At 50.2% G+C, this 16,737-nt stretch overlaps 2 protein-coding genes and 1 long non-coding RNA gene across 7 annotated transcripts; 2 read left to right on the forward strand and 1 right to left on the reverse strand.

Annotated features, from left to right (window-relative positions):
- The first annotated feature begins 104 nt into the window (after positions 1–104).
- Positions 105–14,605, forward strand: LOC123605626 (ATR interacting protein). Of its 5 annotated transcripts, XM_045492812.1 has the most exons (14): positions 105–469; positions 2,360–2,490; positions 3,860–4,030; positions 5,850–5,968; positions 7,157–7,314; positions 8,682–8,783; positions 9,098–9,227; positions 9,411–10,100; positions 12,676–12,812; positions 12,975–13,066; positions 13,499–13,579; positions 13,786–14,038; positions 14,311–14,347; positions 14,444–14,605. In XM_045492812.1, coding segments are annotated over exons 1-14 (2,349 nt in total). In that variant the 5' UTR covers positions 105–222; the 3' UTR covers positions 14,445–14,605. The 5 variants fall into 5 exon arrangements, 4 of the variants coding, with proteins under 4 accessions (XP_045348768.1, XP_045348767.1, XP_045348766.1 ...); XM_045492811.1 differs by lacking the exon at positions 14,311–14,347 and having other exon boundaries at positions 106–469; positions 12,978–13,066; XM_045492810.1 differs by lacking the exon at positions 14,311–14,347 and having other exon boundaries at positions 107–469.
- On the reverse strand, positions 906–12,434 carry LOC123605632. The gene is made up of 5 exons (XR_006715835.1): positions 11,546–12,434; positions 10,797–10,934; positions 5,823–5,980; positions 1,821–2,401; positions 906–1,191 (listed from the first exon to the last, which is right to left on the reverse strand). It is a non-coding gene; the product is annotated as an uncharacterized LOC123605632 (long non-coding RNA).
- Positions 14,606–15,561: 956 nt separating the features above from the next.
- Positions 15,562–16,552, forward strand: TREX1 (three prime repair exonuclease 1). The gene has a single exon (XM_045492825.1). The coding sequence runs from the start codon at positions 15,562–15,564 to the stop codon at positions 16,504–16,506; it is 945 nt and encodes a 314-aa protein (XP_045348781.1). The 3' UTR covers positions 16,507–16,552.
- The last annotated feature ends 185 nt before the right edge of the window (positions 16,553–16,737 follow it).

Raw genomic sequence — 16,737 nt, forward strand, 5'->3', positions numbered from 1 at the left:
GCGGGGCAACACCTACAAAGGCCGGCACTCAGCGGAGCACGGCGACGCGTTCAGATTCGGTCATTCTTCCGCGCTCTCCGGCTGGCAGCCGATTCGCCCGTGGGCTCGGGGGCGTGGCCCTAGCGGCTGAGGCACCGGCGGCGCGCGGGCGGTTGGTCCAGCCCTCTGGTCTCGCGGCGACCAGGCCTTACTCGGTGCCCTGGGAGACTGACCAGCGGAGGCATGGCTGGAACCCCCGCGCCGGGCAGCAGGAGGCGGAGCGGGCTTCCGGCGCCTAGCTCTGGCCCGCCGCCCAGCACCGGGCACCCTCCGAGCAAGCGAGCCCGAGGCTTCCCCGCAGCCGCTGCCCCGGACCCCGAAGACCCGTTCGGCGCGCACGGGGATTTCACCGCTGACGACCTGGAGGAACTCGACACCCTCGCGTCGCAGGCCCTGAGCCAGTGCCCGGCCGCTCCTCGGGACGTGTCCAGTGAGTGCGCCTCGGGGCCTTTTCCCGGAGGGTGGTGCAGATCTCGCCAGAACTACGTGATGGCTGTGGCTTCGGAACTCCACGGCCACCGCTGACCCAGTGTCTTGCACCCACGCTGCCGTTCTCAAATATAGGAACGGCTTCATTTAGGCACAGGTTGTGTTCCAAAAGGTCCTTTGAGTTGTGGGAGTACTGTATTAAGAATGTCAAAACAGCCGATTTGAAATACAGAAAGTTCAGTTAACCTTTTCCTGTAGTTAAAATTTGGGCCACCAAGTTCTTGGTTCTAGGCAAAGATCCTTGGAACACAATCACCATCATCAGAACCGTCACTACCTACCCATGGGGACCCATTCTTGTGACAGGTTTAAGAGGCTTTAGATCTGACGAAGATTACTGTCCTCCTTGGGCCACATGAACATAAGAAGGGCCTAGCTGAGGCAAGAGATGAAAGAGGTTTATTCCGTTATACAACCAGTAAATTGTACTAGGTGTCCAAAACCTTAGGAACTGCAGCACACTTAGCAATGAACAAAAGACAAAAACTCCTTTCTTCGGGAGCTTACTTTCTAGCTGGGGAGTGAGTGAAGTCTTGTGGGGCTCACAGAAGGAGAAACGTTTTGAGGGCATCTTGCATCTGTACTTGGATATCTCACAGGCATCTTAAATCCCACACATTCATCTGGGAGTCCAGTCATTCTCCAGTATTGCCAGCATGGTGCCTGGCAAAGCAGACATTCAGAAAACGTTCATTAATGACCAAATATTCTGTACAACCGTGACTACTACCGGTCTCCATCAGGTGGCACAAAGCAACAGTTCCTCTTCCTTGACCATACATCTAATCCCTTGCCAAGTCCTGTAACTTTATCTTCTTTATCCATCTCTGGAACCCATCCTCTTTCCATTATCTCTACCATTCTCCCTGATCTATGTTACAATCATTCCTTCCTCTGGATGATCATCTGCTAAATGGTCTCCCCGTTGCCAGTCTTGACTCCCTATAAGTCAGACTTCACACTACAGCCAGAGTGATCTTTTCAGAACTCAAATCTGGCTTTGTCTCACATAGATACAAGTGCACATCCCTGCTGAAAGCCTTTTCATAGCTTCCCACTGTCTCCAGTATAAAGATCAAAGTCCATATCATGGCCTACAAGGCCCAGCATGGTCTGGCCCTTTCCCACTCTCTCTGGGTTCAAGCCACACTGACCTGCCTTCATTTCTTGAATTCTCCCGACTTCCTTACAATACAAAAATTGCACATTGCTGTTTCTCATACACGGAGTATTCTTCCCATCCATTCCCCATCCCCACTCATCTGCTTAATTCCTGCTTGTTTAGCTCTCACCTCAGTCATCACTTCCTTGGGAAGCCTTCCAGTCATTCCAGTTGGATCCATATACTTGGCTTTCCTATACTTGTTCTCTTGTGTAGCTCTTATCACAGTTGTAATTTTACATTTATTTAATTATTTTTGAATGTCCTCTAAGCTCCATGAGTGTAAGGACTGTATCCCTTTTGCTCACCACTGTACCTTTAGAGACTAGACTGTGCCCGGTGCTCAGTAGGTATAGGTATAGGTGCTCAGTAAATATTGTCAAATAACAGATCACCAAGTTCTGACCAGTGAGGTTCCCACAGCACCTTTTCAGCCTTTAGATGATACTCTTAAAATTGAGGGGTGGGGAGTAGGGGGAGGCAGGATCTGTTTGTCATTTCATAAGGATCATTTATGAGTTTGAATCACGTTCTTAGGTTGGAAAATACCTATACTGCTTACTAGATCTTTCTCTAATTTGCTTTCAAGAGTGATTCTTTTCAGCATTGACTGGCAAAAGTGGGAAAGTGTTGGGTCCAGAAAAGTATATGGGAACTGTTTTTTTACAGATGTTCATAAGGTCCCCAGATTAGATGGGATGTCAAAAACTCCTGCAGGGAAAAACCGAGAATATGTTCCTGTTAAAGAGAATTTTGAATTAGAGGTACTTCAGGCACAATACAAAGAACTTAAAGAAAAGGTAAGTGACTTGTGGTTTTATAGCTAATGTATGCACTTATGCATGTGTTATAAAGCACCGTAGAATAAACTATATAAAAGTGTTTTTTTAATGTTTATCTATTTTTGAGAGAAAGAGTGAGCAGGGGAGGGGCAGAGAGAGAGAGGGGGAGACACAGAATTTGAAGCAGGCTCCAGGCTCTGAGCTGTCAGCACAGAGCGTGACACAGGGCTTGAACCCACGAACCTGTGAGATCATGACCTGAGCCAAAGTCAGATGCTTAACCAACTGAGCCACCCAGGTACCCCTAAAATATATAAAAGTTTTAAAACGAGTCCAGGGGCACCTGGGTGGCTCAAGTCAGTTAAGCGACTGACTCTTGTTTTCAGCTCAGGTCATGATCTCATGGTTCATGGGTTCGAGCCCCACATCGGGCTCTGCGCATGAAAAATGAGGAGCCGGGGCGCCTGGGTGGCGCAGTCGGTTAAGCGTCCGACTTCAGCCAGGTCACGATCTCGCGGTCCGGGAGTTCGAGCCCCGCGTCAGGCTCTGGGCTGATGGCTCAGAGCCTGGAGCCTGTTTCCGATTCTGTGTCTCCCTCTCTCTCTGCCCCTCCCCCGTTCATGCTGTGTCTCTCTCTGTCCCAAGGATGAATAAACGTTGAAAAAAAAAAAATTAAAAAAAAAAAAAAAGAAAAAAATGAGGAGCCTGCTTGGGATGCTCTCTCTCCCTCCCTTTCTGCCCCTCCTCCGCTTGCTCTCCCTCTCTCAAATAAACTTAAAAAAATAAAGTAAAACAGGAGTCCAGATTCATCCCCATGAAATGAGGGAAGGCTGGGGAAAGAAAGCCAGAAAATTTAAACTGGAAGAAACCAAATCCTAGTTCCTAACAACTAGGCAACAAAGGAAACTGTACATCAGATCCAAAAAGTGATACAAACTTTCTGTCACAGCACTGAGACAAATTTATAGCATATGTCTTTTATAAGGAACACAACATCATAAAGGCTACTGTATTTGTTAGCAGTTTTACAAAAAAGCAGACATCCTTTATGTGACCATCTGTAGGTCCCTAGGAAAACTAGAAACATAGTATGAAACTTGAGATCTGTGAAGTGTGTGACCCAGATTGTTTAATACTTACTAGAACCTACAGAATCTGCATGTGTGAATGACAGTGTCTCCTTAAGCTTTCTGAATGTCACCTGTCCCACAAATGGGCCTAGCAGACCATAGTGGTAACTAGTTGGTATGGATATATTTTGAGAACTCATCGGTCTGTAGAACATAGTTTACATGTGCTTTCTCTGTCTCCCTAGCTATATGTTGAAACAAGTACATATATAACTTTCCCTTATAAGCTTTTCACAAGATTGATTTTGGATTTACAGATGAAAGCAATGGAAGAAGAAGTTCTCATTAAAAATGGAGAAATAAAAATTTTGCGGGACTCACTGCATCAGACAGAATCCATTCTAGAGGAACAGAGAAGATCACATTTCCTCCTTGAACAAGAGAAAACTCAAGTGCTCAGTGACAAAGAAAAGGAATTTTCAAAAAAGGTGACCCAGAACTGCTTTTTTTTTTTCCTTTTTTTCCCCCTTGTTCTAGACACAAGCTTTGCCTGCTCACTGAGTTTTTTTAGAAGCAATAATGACCAAAGAGCCTGTAAATCTTCCAGGAAGATTTCAACAGGTTTTTTTTTGTCTTAAATAATTTCTAATATCAGTTAATTGCATATACTTTTTTTCCAGGCCCTGCATGAGGTTTGTAAAAGGACTTAGTTGAAACTGCTTTGCTGTGGTAGTTGTGGTAGGTGGTCTTGGCAGGAATAAATCAATAGCTTAGACTTTCCAGAAGTAGACTTAAGTAAGAGCTTTTTGGCAGATCAGAAACTCAGTTAACCTAGCTTAGGCCAAAAGGAAATGTATTGACTTCTATAACTAAGTCTGGGGAAAAACAGGTGTGCTGGGGCCTTGAATGACTGGAGCCTTGCCAGGATTCATCTTTACTCCCTAGTCTACAGACAGACTCCATTCTTATGGTAAAGGATGTGTTCTCCAGAAGCTCCTGGGCTCCTATTTCATAGCTCCAGAGCAGACTGAAAACTTGGGCTCCTTCATCTCAAGGCTCTAATTGTTCTAACCTGGGTCAGGTGCCTGTCCCTGACCCAGTCACTGTAACCGCAGAGATGACAGCTCCCATTTAAATCACATAGAGGTAGGGAGGGGCACCTGGGTGGCTCAATCGGTTGGTCATCCGACTTCGGCTCGGGTCATGATCTCATGGTTCGTGAGTTCGAGCCCCACTTTGGGCTCTGTGCTGACAGCTCAGAGCCTGGATCCTGCTTCAGATTCTGTGTCTCCCTCTCTCTCTGCCCTTCCCCCATTCACGCTCTGTCTCTCTGTGTCTCTCGAAAATGAATAAACGTTAAAAAAATTTTTTTAAATCACATGGAGGTAGGGACATGATTGTTTCTCGAGGGAGGGAGTTGCTGTTTTGGGAAGAAATTAATAGGTGTCCATACATACTGCCACTTTCCTTCAGCACTTCCCAAGGCTTCAGTCTCAAGGAATGGATCTTATTCTGCCATCCATTAGCAAATTAGCAAACTTTAAAGAAGCACTAACCTGTGCCCAGCACTAACAGCAGTAGTTTTCCTTCCGCATCCATGATGAAGAGCAAGGGAGTTGTAATCAGACAAATTAGAGTTTGAATCCTGGCTTTATCACATATGATAAATGGCAGCCTCAGGGTAGTGACTTCAGCTCTGTGATTCATTTCCATTATCTGTCCCAGGAAATAACTAGAAGGGTTGCTGTAAGACTTAAACAGCCCCACACTTACTGTGACTGGTGCCATACAGGCACAGAGTGTGCTCAGGGAATAATAGCAGTTACTGCCGGCCATGGGCTGGAGCAGGTCTCCCCGTGCTGCGTGGCATTTTGGTAAAATTTCAAGAAGACCTGGAATTGTGCACCATTATGTCCATTAAAAGGTTAACATGTTACTGTGCGATAAGGCGCCTCACCAAGCTCTAGGCTGGGCATTTCACATTCATCCTTCCTATTTAATCCCCCCTAACCACAAAGACAGGGGTTTGTGTTACAGATAAGCCAAAGTTTAAAGAGGCCAAGTAAATGGTATTTGAATCTTCACAAACTACCTTGCAACAGTTCAGGTCAAAATGTCTTTCTAGAATACCATGCTGTCTTTGAGGAGGAAGGGGAAAGCTTGATATTATAGGGCATCTATGTCACAGCAAACTTTTATACTTATTCCTCATTGTTTGTTTTCCTTTATGAGCTTGAGACTTTGAAGCCCAGAGATATTTTTGCACGTATGATGGGTTACCATGAGTATGTTGCTTTTGCCTTCCAGCTCCAATCATTGCAGTCCGAACTCCAATTTAAAGATGCTGAGATGAATGAATTAAGGACAAAGCTTCAAAGCAGTGAACGAGCAAATAAATTGGCTGCTCCCTCCATTCTCCATGCCAGGTAATGATGATGCTGGAAGGAGAGTTGTTTTGCATGGTTTATTAGAAAGTCTGAGTAACAATGTCAGGTTAGTCTTGAATGAAGGCTGTTTAAACTTTGCTATTTGGACATAGATCCTCTTTCCTGAAGGCCTCAAAGGTGGTTTAGATGAGGCTTGAATGGTTTGGTGCATCACCGCATAAAGGCCTCACACTCTAGAAGGGCTTCCTCTATAGGACTTTATACTCAGGACTAAAAAAGGGCTGGAAAGATGCTCTCTAAACTTTTGGGGTGACCCAGTCTTCATTTTTATGTAATGTGTTTCAAATAATCCGTTTTGCCCCAAGTATGAGCGTATTTCAGTCCCAACTACTTGGAATATTTTTTCTCATTTACTGCCTTGGGACCTTTGTCTAATAGCCCCTGCCTTTGCTGTAGATGTGATCAGCTTGTTAATGGTCCTGTCCTGCGCCTTGCCTGCCAGAGAAGTCTGGCACACCGTTGATATCAGCCTTGAATTTTGAACAGTGTGGGTCAGCGTGTCTTTTTCTGAATATTGAACATTCTGCTGCCTTTGCTCATAATGGGCAGGGTGTGAAATTAAACTCTTTTTGCCTAGCTTAGTCCAAATAAGACAGGAGAGCAGAGGGGTCCATCCCCACCTCATCACACGTCTCTGACAGAAGGCTCTTGGTGTTGTCTGATGCACTCGGGGGGTTAAGACTGCTTCCCTAACACAAAACCCCTGGCACTGAGGAACGGGCTGTTTTCAAGTTGCAACACACAACAACACACCTTTTAATAGACCTTCTTTCTACTGAAAATCTTTGAATCCAGCCCCTGGGAACGATTAAATAAGAGGCTGTTCCATATTAAAAAGATTTTGGTGGAATTGGAAGTTGTAATGGAATTATGGCCAATGTTTTGGGGTGATTATTAGAAGAATACAGAAATGAAAGAGTTTTTCCACCATCTGGATCAAAATGCCTTGAGTTTTGCACTGCTATCCTGACTGACAAAGAATGACTAATATATAACAGATAAAAACCTTTGGTCAAAGCACCTAGACATTGGCCATGGGCCGGAGCAGGTTTACCATTTAAACATTTAAACATGAAAAGTTTAACATTTGTTAGAAGTTTTATAACCAGGTATTTTGATTGGTTTTAGCAGAATCGTTACTTTGCTTTCATAGTTAACTTTTTCCAGTCCTAGGAAAAGCCCTTCTGTGGCTATAAAGCCAGAAGCATGTTCTCCACAATTCGGAAAACCATCTTTCCCTACAAAGGAGTCTTTTAGTGCTAACATGTCCCTTCCCCACCCCTTCCAGACAGAGCCAGGATATAAGTCCCTGGTGGGCAGAGAGGGTAAGTCAGTCTGTCTGTCATCTGTTGCCGTGTAACCAATTATTCAGCCTTGTGGCTTAAAACAACAATAAGTACTCCTCCTGGTTCTGTGGGACAACAGTTCTGATAAAGAGGAGATGGTTTGTCTCTGTGGGGACTGGAATCACTGAAGGCTCGTCTGGGGCTGGAGGATCTATTCAGAGTGGCTCACTCACATGACTGGCAATGGAGTTCTTCTCCACACGTGGGTCTCTCTACGGAGCTACTTGGGTGATGTCATAACCTGGTGGATGGCCTTCTCTAGAACTAACAAACCAGAGAGAGCGAGGTGGAAGCTATCCCTTTTATGGCCTGGCCTCGGGAGTCCTATAGCATCACTTTTGCCACATTCTGTTTGTTAGAAACCATGTTCAATGGGAAGGAAACTAGGCTGCACCTTTTGAAGAGAAGTGTTTGCAGAATTTGCAGGCATATTTTAAAACCTCCCCAGTCACCATCCATTGATGTGCCAGAAACACAGCTAGAATCAGGTACCTGTGTTCCTTGCAGCCTTGAGTTTATACAGCTCAGTCCAGACTGAGGGCATGCTACTGCCTTATAGAGGGACACAGTCTAGCATTGGTAGGTTTTTACTCTGAGAATATGCTGTGTCAGTTTATCTTACCATTCCAATACATCACCTCTCTCCTACCACCATCCACCTGTTCAAGTCGTTGGCCCTCATGCCACCTCTGAGGACCTCAACCACTCACATTTTTGGTACCTGGCAACTACAGGAACAGTATAGGATGGTGTTGTGGGCAGGCACTGGAGCCCACCAGCCTGACAGGAGTCCTGGTCACACTACTTACTGGCTTGTGTGATTGGAGCAAGTCCCTTAACCCGTGCCTCAGTTTCTCTATATGTAAAATAGAGGAGATGACACCTCCTCTTCGGGTTGCTTTGAGGAACAGATGAGCTAACATGGGTACAGCTCTTAGAACAGGGTTTGTCTGGCACATAATAAGTGTTCGTGGTTACTGCTTTCATGTTATTGCCTCCTTTTAAAGTGGAGCAAACAACTTTCTTTTCTTTTCCTTTCCTTGTATGAGTTCCTGTTTTTCATGAGGGAGGCAATGATGCAAGGGTTTTTGAGTTGCTCTGGTTCTTGATTTGATCCAAGGTTGAGGAAGTAGAACAATCTCTGTTTTAAATTCATTATGGGGTGCCTGGCTGGCCCAGTCCATAGAGCACGTGACTCTCGATCTCAGAGTTGTGCGTTCGAGCCCCATATTGGGGGTAGAGTTTACTTTAAAAAAAAAGAGAGAGAGAAAATGAAACTCGGTACGTTCAAGAGTTTTGATATGCCTGTGCTTTTGTGCTCAAGTTTTGATTCACATTTTATTTAGTTGTAGAGAATAAGAGCCACAATCTGGGAGGTGACCCCATTAAGCAAGAAGAGTCGCAGAAAAGACTTGTTGACAGCTGGATGCAGAGATCAAACACTCAAGGTACCAGAAGCCCTGCTCCATGTGCAGGAGGCCTGCACAGCTCTGGGCATCCTCTGCGGTGCTATGGTAGAATTGCCTCTGAGAAGCAGCACCCCAGGCAGTCCTTCAGAGGGGCCAGGGGAGTAACAGTCTGTGACTTAACAGAAGACTATAGCAGTTACATCCCAGAGCCCTCAGCACCCACAGGCATCTCAGTGGGGCTTAGTGGCAGCTTAGAGGACAGTTAGCATCCAAGGAATCCTCGCTTTTCCTTCTGAAGCCACAGAAAAGGCCTCCCTTGTCAGAACCTTCTAGAATCACCTTGTCTTTTGCAGGTTCCATTTTGATAAACCTTCTCCTGAAGGAGCCTTTGATCCCAAGGTCATCCCTAGGTCTGTGCCACCTCCTGAGCAGTTGTTTTGAGGCTCCTACCAGCACCCTACTGCAGCCACTGGGGTATGGCAGGTAAACCTCAGACTCCTGAAAAGCTGGGAGTTCCCAGGAAGCAAGTTCCTTTCTGGTCCTGGCCAGCCTGGGAGGTCTGTGTGCTGGGTGGGGAAACTAGAGAATTCGGTAGACAGGCTGTTTGGGGCCCTTGACCTTGTCTCCGCCTCACACTTGTATGTTTTCTTTTGTATTTGCTACTAGTACCTTGACTGGGATTTCAAGCCTGAGGACCACAGGTTCTCGCGATGGGTCATTTCCCCACTTGGCCCTGAGAGAAGCACAGAACCTGGCACTTACTGGATTGAATCTGGTTGCCAGGGATGAAGGCTCATGTGATGGAGACCAAGCAGAGGGAGGCAGAAGGGCCTTCCCACTCTGCCAGCTTCCTGGGGCCGTGCATCTCCTCCCCCTGGTACAGTTCTTTATCGGCTTACACTGCCAGGCTCTGCACGATCTGGCAGCAGTCAAGAGAAGTGGAGCGCCTGCGGACTCACCGACAAGTTCCTCCTACGTGAGCTCTGGGGGAGAGGCCAGCCTTGAGGACTCACTTTGCAACCTGGAAGGCTTCTCTGTGGCTTCACTTAGTGTTCTTCAGCACCTGGTGTGCCACAGCGGAGCGGTCGTCCACCTATTACTATCAGATGCAGGGGTGGATTCTGCCGCTGGGGAAGGAAACCAGAGTCTGGTTCACAGACAAGATCATGGGGATGTGTCCTCAGTCCCAAGGGGGCTTACCGATGACCAAGGCCAGCATCCACTACTGAAGATGCTTCTTCACCTGTTGACTTTCTCTTCTGCAGCAACAGGTCACCTTCAAACCAGTGTCCTGAGCCAGTGTCTTAAGATTTTGGTGAAATTAGCTGAAAATGCTTCCTTTGATTTCCTGCCCAGGTATAACACTGCATGGCAGTCATGATTCTTTGCAGGTCTCACCTGACCTCTTGAGGTCTATCCTGTGGCCCTTATACTTTGCCCACATCTTAGCTATACTGCTCAGGGCTAAGCCTTGGTTTTGTGTCCTGAGGCTTTGTTCAGGGTGTTCTGAAGTGATGGAAAGTGGGGCCAGGTGTTAGGAGAACCAAGGAAGTGGTTTACTTGGCTGAATTCTGCCTCTGTACAGCAGGTAAGCAAAAGACACATGTAATGAAAGGCTTTTAAGACATTATGGAAAAGTGTCCTGCCCCCAGGACAAAGACTGAACCCAGAGCCTTGAACCTAGGCCGTGGATCAGGTGAAGACCATGTATCACACCACATTTAAGTTTGGTGGGGTTCCCTAAGGAGCAGAGGGTGTGGGCAGCCCATAAGCTGACCTTACTGGGAATCTGCTCATCCTCATTGTGCCCGACTCTGGCACAAGCCATAAGTTACCTGTTCCTTCTAAGGTTTGTTGGAAGTGGTTGTATAGTGAACCTAGCTCATGAACACTATTGTCATAAATTCTTAACTTGGGATTCCAGAGCCTCAAGACTGGGAGGAACTGTAAACACCATCCAGCCCATCTCCTCATCCAAAAATCCTGTCTCCCCCCTCAGCATGCCACCAAGAGGCCAGTTCTATTTGGATCAACTTTGCTGGCTGCACTTACCTTAAGCTTTTGTCTCTGAGCTTAGCATACTTGTTTCCCTAAAACACTTCTGGATCCTGGTTTCCTTCTGAAGATATTCCAGCTGGTATGGTCCATCCTAGGGGTGGTCCTCAGAGCCGGGCACAGTACTGCAGTGTACTGTGGGCGACACAATAGGTACAGAACTGTCACGTGTCTGGCACGGACCTACCTCATGGTGGCTGGTTGCTTGTTTCATATTTGTTGAATGAATTCCAGGAAGCACTTTATTACCAGTTCTCTTGGTAGATACACCATCATTCCCTTTCTGTTGGGTTTGTCCACAAGGACATGAAAAAACAGCTATTTGATGGATGCTTTCCATAGGCCAGACAGATGCCTCTGTTCACCAGCTCATGTGACACCCTCAGAGCCCTGCATCCTCACACCTAGCATGGAGCCTGGCTCACTGTAAGCACTCAGTATTTGCTGTACGAATAGAGAGAACATACAGGGCGAGTTTCCAGCTGGTCTCCTTGACTTGCCCTTGATCACGGCCTGGCACCACCTCCCACTCAGTGCTTCAGAATTCCTACATCTTGCAGGAGGATCCCCACTACCACACAGCTTCCTGCTCACCTTGGAGTGAAAGCTAAGGACACATGCCACCAAAGCTCTAAAGCAGTATGTGATGCAGCACAAGCAGCCAGGCAGGCAGCAGTCTTGGAAAGGGCACCTTTGCCTACCCGGGCTTGAGGACAAATCATCCCCTCAGACCCACGTCTTCCTACCGTATCTGGTGTAGCCATGGTCCTGGGTCATTTCCAGGGTACTGGGATGGCAGGGGCTTTTGAGCAGAGGTCTCATCCCCAGCTTCAAACAGAACAGTAGGACTATTCTCTATTGTGTGTTTGGGGGTTCTGAAAAAAAAACTTTTTTTTCTGCTATCCAAAAATAATTTAGAAACCACTGCGTCATATATAAAGATGGATTTTTCTTGCAGATAGTTTCAGGGACTTTAGTGGATTACAGACCATTCTAATGACGAAATTGAGTAACCACCAGGTTAAATCCCAGTCTCCCGCAAATTTCCACACTCTGATGGCTGAAAACATTCAGCTTACCCACTGTACAGGATTTGCTCTAAAATGATTTCACCCCAAATAACGAGGCCTTGCTTCCTAATGGCATACTGAGAAATACTCTTAACCCTTGACGGCATGTGCTAAGACACTGCAGATGCATGAAGGGGAACACATGTAGAATTGCCCTCTCCCCATCCACAAGGCTATGTGGGTTGAACAAATAGCAGTGGTTGTCTTGGGACTTGGTTCCTTAGTTCTCTTTGCCCGTGAGACCTTGGAGAGGGTGTGCCCAGAGCCCAACACCCGTGCACACCCAAAGTGAGCACCTTCTCATAATTGGTAACAGGGGAGCTGGTATTTGCAAAAACAGTCTGCCAGCAAGCAAGGGGTCTCGTAAGATCCAACCATAGCCAAGTACACATTTGTCACTTCTGGAACCTGGCCAGCCCTCTGGTAGTAGGCTTATAACATTCACACTCGTTAAGACCTCCCTCCCTATTTGGGAACAGAGGCAAGAAAGAGCCCAGGAGAGTGTGGAAGCCAGGCACCCCAGGTCCAGGGAAGCATCCCCCATTTACAGGTGGCACTGGGCCTGGCAAGGGCCTGTCCTCTCTAAGCCACGGCAATATCACGGTGAAGGCTAGTACCCACTGGTTCACAGGAAACAGATATCCCAGCAAGTATGTGGTGGTTGGCCAGCATTTGAAGCCGGGTCCGAACCACAGCTCCTCCTTGTACCTGCCTGCTCAAAATTTCCCATTGGCTCTGGTGAAAAGTGAGGATGGTTGTGGGATTGGGGTGCCAGTGTCCCGTTTCTCTGGGCCCCTGTGCTTTAGGTTCCAGTGTGTGTTCCGGGTACTGCCGCAGTGCCTCAGCCCCGAGAGCCCCCTGCCCAGCGTGCTACTGACTGTTGAGCTCCTTTCCCTCCTGGTGGACCACGAGAAGCTCGCGCCTCAGCTCTGCTCCCCCTCAGGTAAAGCAGGGCAGGGGGGATGGGGGTTGGGCGGCTCCTGCAGGTTGGAGGGAAGGGTGGTGGCAGGGACAGTTCAGAGGCCTCCTGAGGGCTTCTGCAGCTTGTGCCCTGGGCTCTGGGTAAGAAGGGGACCCTGAATGAGAGGTGGGGCGTCCTTTTCAGAAGGCTGCCTCCTCCTGCTGCTGTACATGTACATCACGTCAAGGCCTGATAAAGTGGCCTCGGAGACACAGTGGCTTCAACTAGAGCAAGAGGTAAAAACTCCAGAGCCTCACCACCCCACCCCACCCAAGGGCCACTGTTCCTCCTTCTTCTGGGGAGAATGGAGTCTTAATGCATTTTGGTAGCAAGAGTTTACCTAGCTGCTAAGAAGGTGAACTCAGTTTGGGGGCTCCATACTACACAGGTACAATACAGGTGGACCCCAGGGTGTCCCAGCACTTGGCAGGGCTGCCTAATAACTGGCCCTACCCTGGCTTGGGGCCTGGAGGCAGGTGGGTTGCTGGTGAGACAGGTATTGATCCTGAGTCTAGCCTGAGAAGGCCCCACACCGTTCCTTGGATGTCACTGTGTGGACAGGCGGCTGCTAAGGGAACCTGGAGCACTTGTAGGAGGAGCCTGAGAAAGCCCTCACTGTGATCAGGCTCTCGTTCTGCCACGGATGGAACAGTCTGCTCTTGTTCTAGGCCGTGTGGCTCCTGGCTAAGCTTGGTGTGCAGAGCCCTGCCTCCCCAGTCACTGGCTCTGTCTGCCAGTGCAACGTGGAGGTGAGTGCACGGGCCAACGGCATGGCAGCTCCGTCGGGGCGGGGGAAGGTGACCCTATGCAAGCACGCCCCTGCTCCTTGTAACCCTGGTGCCACCGCTCGGAGCCCTCCTTACCTGGGGTGGTTAGGAAAGGTGCTGTCCAGCTGAGCAAGCTGTTAGGGTGCAGGAACCCTGAGATGTGGCCTCAGTCTTTGCCCTCTCCCTAGGTGGTCAGAGCACTCACAGTGATGCTGCACAGACAGTGGCTGACAGTGCGGAGGGCGGGGGAGCCCCCGAGGACTGAGCAGCAGAAGCGGACTGTGCGGTGTCTGCGGGACACGGTGTTGCTGCTGCACAGCCTCTCCCAGAAGGACAAGCTCTTCACTGTGCACTGTGTGGAGGTCCTACATCAGTATGACCAGGTGATGCCAGGGGTCAGCATGCTGATTCGAGGGCTTCCTGATGTGACAGACTGTGAAGGTAAGCCGGCAGGAGGACCCCTGCCTGCCCCAGCCCACATGCGGGGGTTTCCCTGAAGTTCACGGACAAGTCAGACTTCCTGGCCTTAAGTCAGCAGTCCTCTCTCCACGCAGCCTTTGCTGGCACTGGGGTCGCACTTGTCTTACTGCTCTGGGTCTTCTCTGAGCTTATCAGGCTGCCTTTTGCTTGTATCTGTTGAGTTGGCCTAGCAGAGCCACAGTTTTTCCAGAAACATCGCTGTCTGAATTGCCTTTGTATCACTTTGCTTGCAGTAGCTGAGGGAGCAAGGCCTGGGCGTGGAAGGGACTGGTTAGTTCCTGCGGGCGTGGGGGAGGAGCGGTGGGTCTCCCCACAGTGCCCGGCACCTCCAGGCCTTCACCACACAACCCTCTTCTCTTGGCTCAGAGGCAGCCCTGGATGACCTGTGTGCCACTGAAACGGATGCGGACGACCCTGAGATGGACTGTAGCTGAGGCCAGTGAGCATGGAGCCACATAGTGGCACCAGAACCACTACTTTCCTCACCGCAGCAACTGATTAAAAGCAGTGACAGGCTGTTTGAGAACACACCAGCCTTTTGATGTTTCCTGAGTCTGATCTGTGTCGGCTGAGTGGGAGGGATGGTGCAGGAGCCAGACCCAGGGAAGGCTAGAGCTGAGAGCCTGTCCCCATAGTAACAAATCTGCCCTGAGGAAGGAGCCCTGCCCTGCCTGTGGAATTGTCCTGAGTCATCGCTTTGGGCTGAGGCCATGGGAAGAAACCATCCTGTGGCAGGGGAGGAGACAGCCGTCAGCCCTGGCCTATACCAGGGAGACCTGAGAAAGTGGGGCCAAGGAGTGGGTGCAAAGTGGCCACAGCAGGGGTTCCCGGCAGGCGTGAGTCCTGGAGCTAGCCTTCCCTGATGGCCTGGGCACACTGCCCTCATCCTCTGGGCTGGTTCTCATGGTATGAGGGCTCTGGCACATTGTGCCAGCCAGCAGGCCCACAGCTGTAGGTCTGAGGCCTTCAGGGAGTCACGAGGGGGGAGGCTGGGGAGGGGCAGACCTGGCAGGCTGACAAGCAGGGCGGGCCTCGATCAGGACAGCCCATAGGCGGGCTCACGCTAAGTTTCGCTTCCCGCCACTGCTGCCAGCAGCAAGAACCAGCCAGACTGCACTCCGAGTCATTGCTGCCTGCCTGCTACTCGGTAAGTGAGGACCCCTACGGGGATGGGGCAGGGTGGGAAGGCCCCACCCCCCCACCCCCCCACCCAGGCCCAGACTAGGTGGGCGCTAGGGGAGGAGCCAAGCCTTCCCCCAGACAGTTGACTGTGCTGGTCCCCCTTAGGAAGCCACCCCACCTTCTCTGGCTTCCTGCTCTGGAAACGGGTCTTAGAGCTCACCGACAGTGCCTGCCTGAGCAGAGAAGGCCAAAGATGTGTTCCTGCCCGCCCCACCCCCACCTGCCTCAGCTCTTTCCACTGGGCACTCATATAGCCCTCCCCACCCCATGCTCCTCCCCAGGCTCGGCAGCAGGTACCCACCATGGGCTCGCAGGCCCCACCGCCGGGTCCCGTGCAGACCCTTATCTTCTTGGACCTGGAGGCCACTGGCCTGCCTTCCTCCCGGCCCAAGGTCACGGAGCTGTGCCTGCTAGCCGTCCACAGATGTGCCCTGGAGAGCCCACCCACCCCTCAGGGGCAGCCTCCCACAGTGCCCTCGCCACCCCGGGTGGTGGACAAGCTCTCTCTGTGCGTGGCTCCAGGGAAGGTCTGCAGCCCAGAAGCCAGTAAGATCACGGGCCTCAGCACAACTATGCTGGCAGCACATGGGCGTCAACGCTTTGATGCCGACCTGGCCAACCTGCTCCAAGCCTTCCTGCAGCGCCAGCCACAGCCCTGGTGCCTCGTGGCGCACAACGGCGACCGCTATGACTTCCCCTTGCTCCAAGCAGAGCTGGCTTTACTAGGCCTTGCCAGTGTTCTGGACGGTGCCTTCTGTGTGGATAGCATTGCTGCCTTGAAGGCCCTGGAGCAGGCCGGCAGCCACTCGGAGCACGGCCCAAGGAAGAGCTACAGCCTGACCAGCATCTACACACGCCTGTATGGGCAGGCCCCGCCGGACTCCCACATGGCTGAGGGGGACGTCCTAGCCCTGCTCAGCATCTGTCAGTGGAGGCCACAGGCCCTGCTGCGCTGGGTGGATGCTCACGCCAGACCCTTCAGCACTGTCAAGCCCATGTATGGGGTCGTAGCCTCTGCTGGAACCAAACCAGGACCATCTGCCACCGCAGCCACTGTATCCCTGACTAGAGCCGGGGACACTAGTCCTAAGCTTGGCAGGGGCAGGAAGCCCAAAGCCCTTCTTCCAATGGAGGGCCCTGGAGCCTCACCCAGGGAGGGCTTGCTGGCCCCACTGGGCATGCTGGCCTTCCTGACCTTGGCAATAGCCACACTGTATGGGCTGTCCCTGGCCACACCTGGGCAGTAGGCCAAGAAGGAAAGTCTGACTAATAAAGACGCCCCCGCAGCACTGAGTGGCCACTCACCTCTACCCTCCTTGGCAGCCTTAGAGCCTCCTGCACCTCTGCCCACACTCAGGCACCTGGGGAGGGGGACACGGAGGGTGCCACAGTCTTTGCCTTCACCCTCTCTAGCAGGATGGTCAGACGTCTGAGCCCAGGGAAGGCAGAGAAAGCATGGAAATCCAAGAGGTGGGTGA

The sequence above is a fragment of the Leopardus geoffroyi genome, chromosome A2 (assembly GCF_018350155.1).
Source record: "Leopardus geoffroyi isolate Oge1 chromosome A2, O.geoffroyi_Oge1_pat1.0, whole genome shotgun sequence".
Taxonomy (NCBI): Eukaryota; Metazoa; Chordata; class Mammalia; order Carnivora; family Felidae; genus Leopardus; species Leopardus geoffroyi.

Coding starts and splice junctions, on each gene's coding strand:
- LOC123605626 (XM_045492810.1), top strand. CDS start 223: ATGGCTGGAACCCCCGCGCCGGGCAGCAGGAGGCGGAGCGGGCTTCCG. Junction 12,813..12,974: donor TCAGCTCTGCTCCCCCTCAG/GTAAAGCAGGGC, acceptor CGTCCTTTTCAG/AAGGCTGCCTCCTCCTGCTG. Junction 13,580..13,785: donor TCTGCCAGTGCAACGTGGAG/GTGAGTGCACGG, acceptor CCCTCTCCCTAG/GTGGTCAGAGCACTCACAGT.
- TREX1 (XM_045492825.1), top strand. CDS start 15,562: ATGGGCTCGCAGGCCCCACCGCCGGGTCCCGTGCAGACCCTTATCTTC.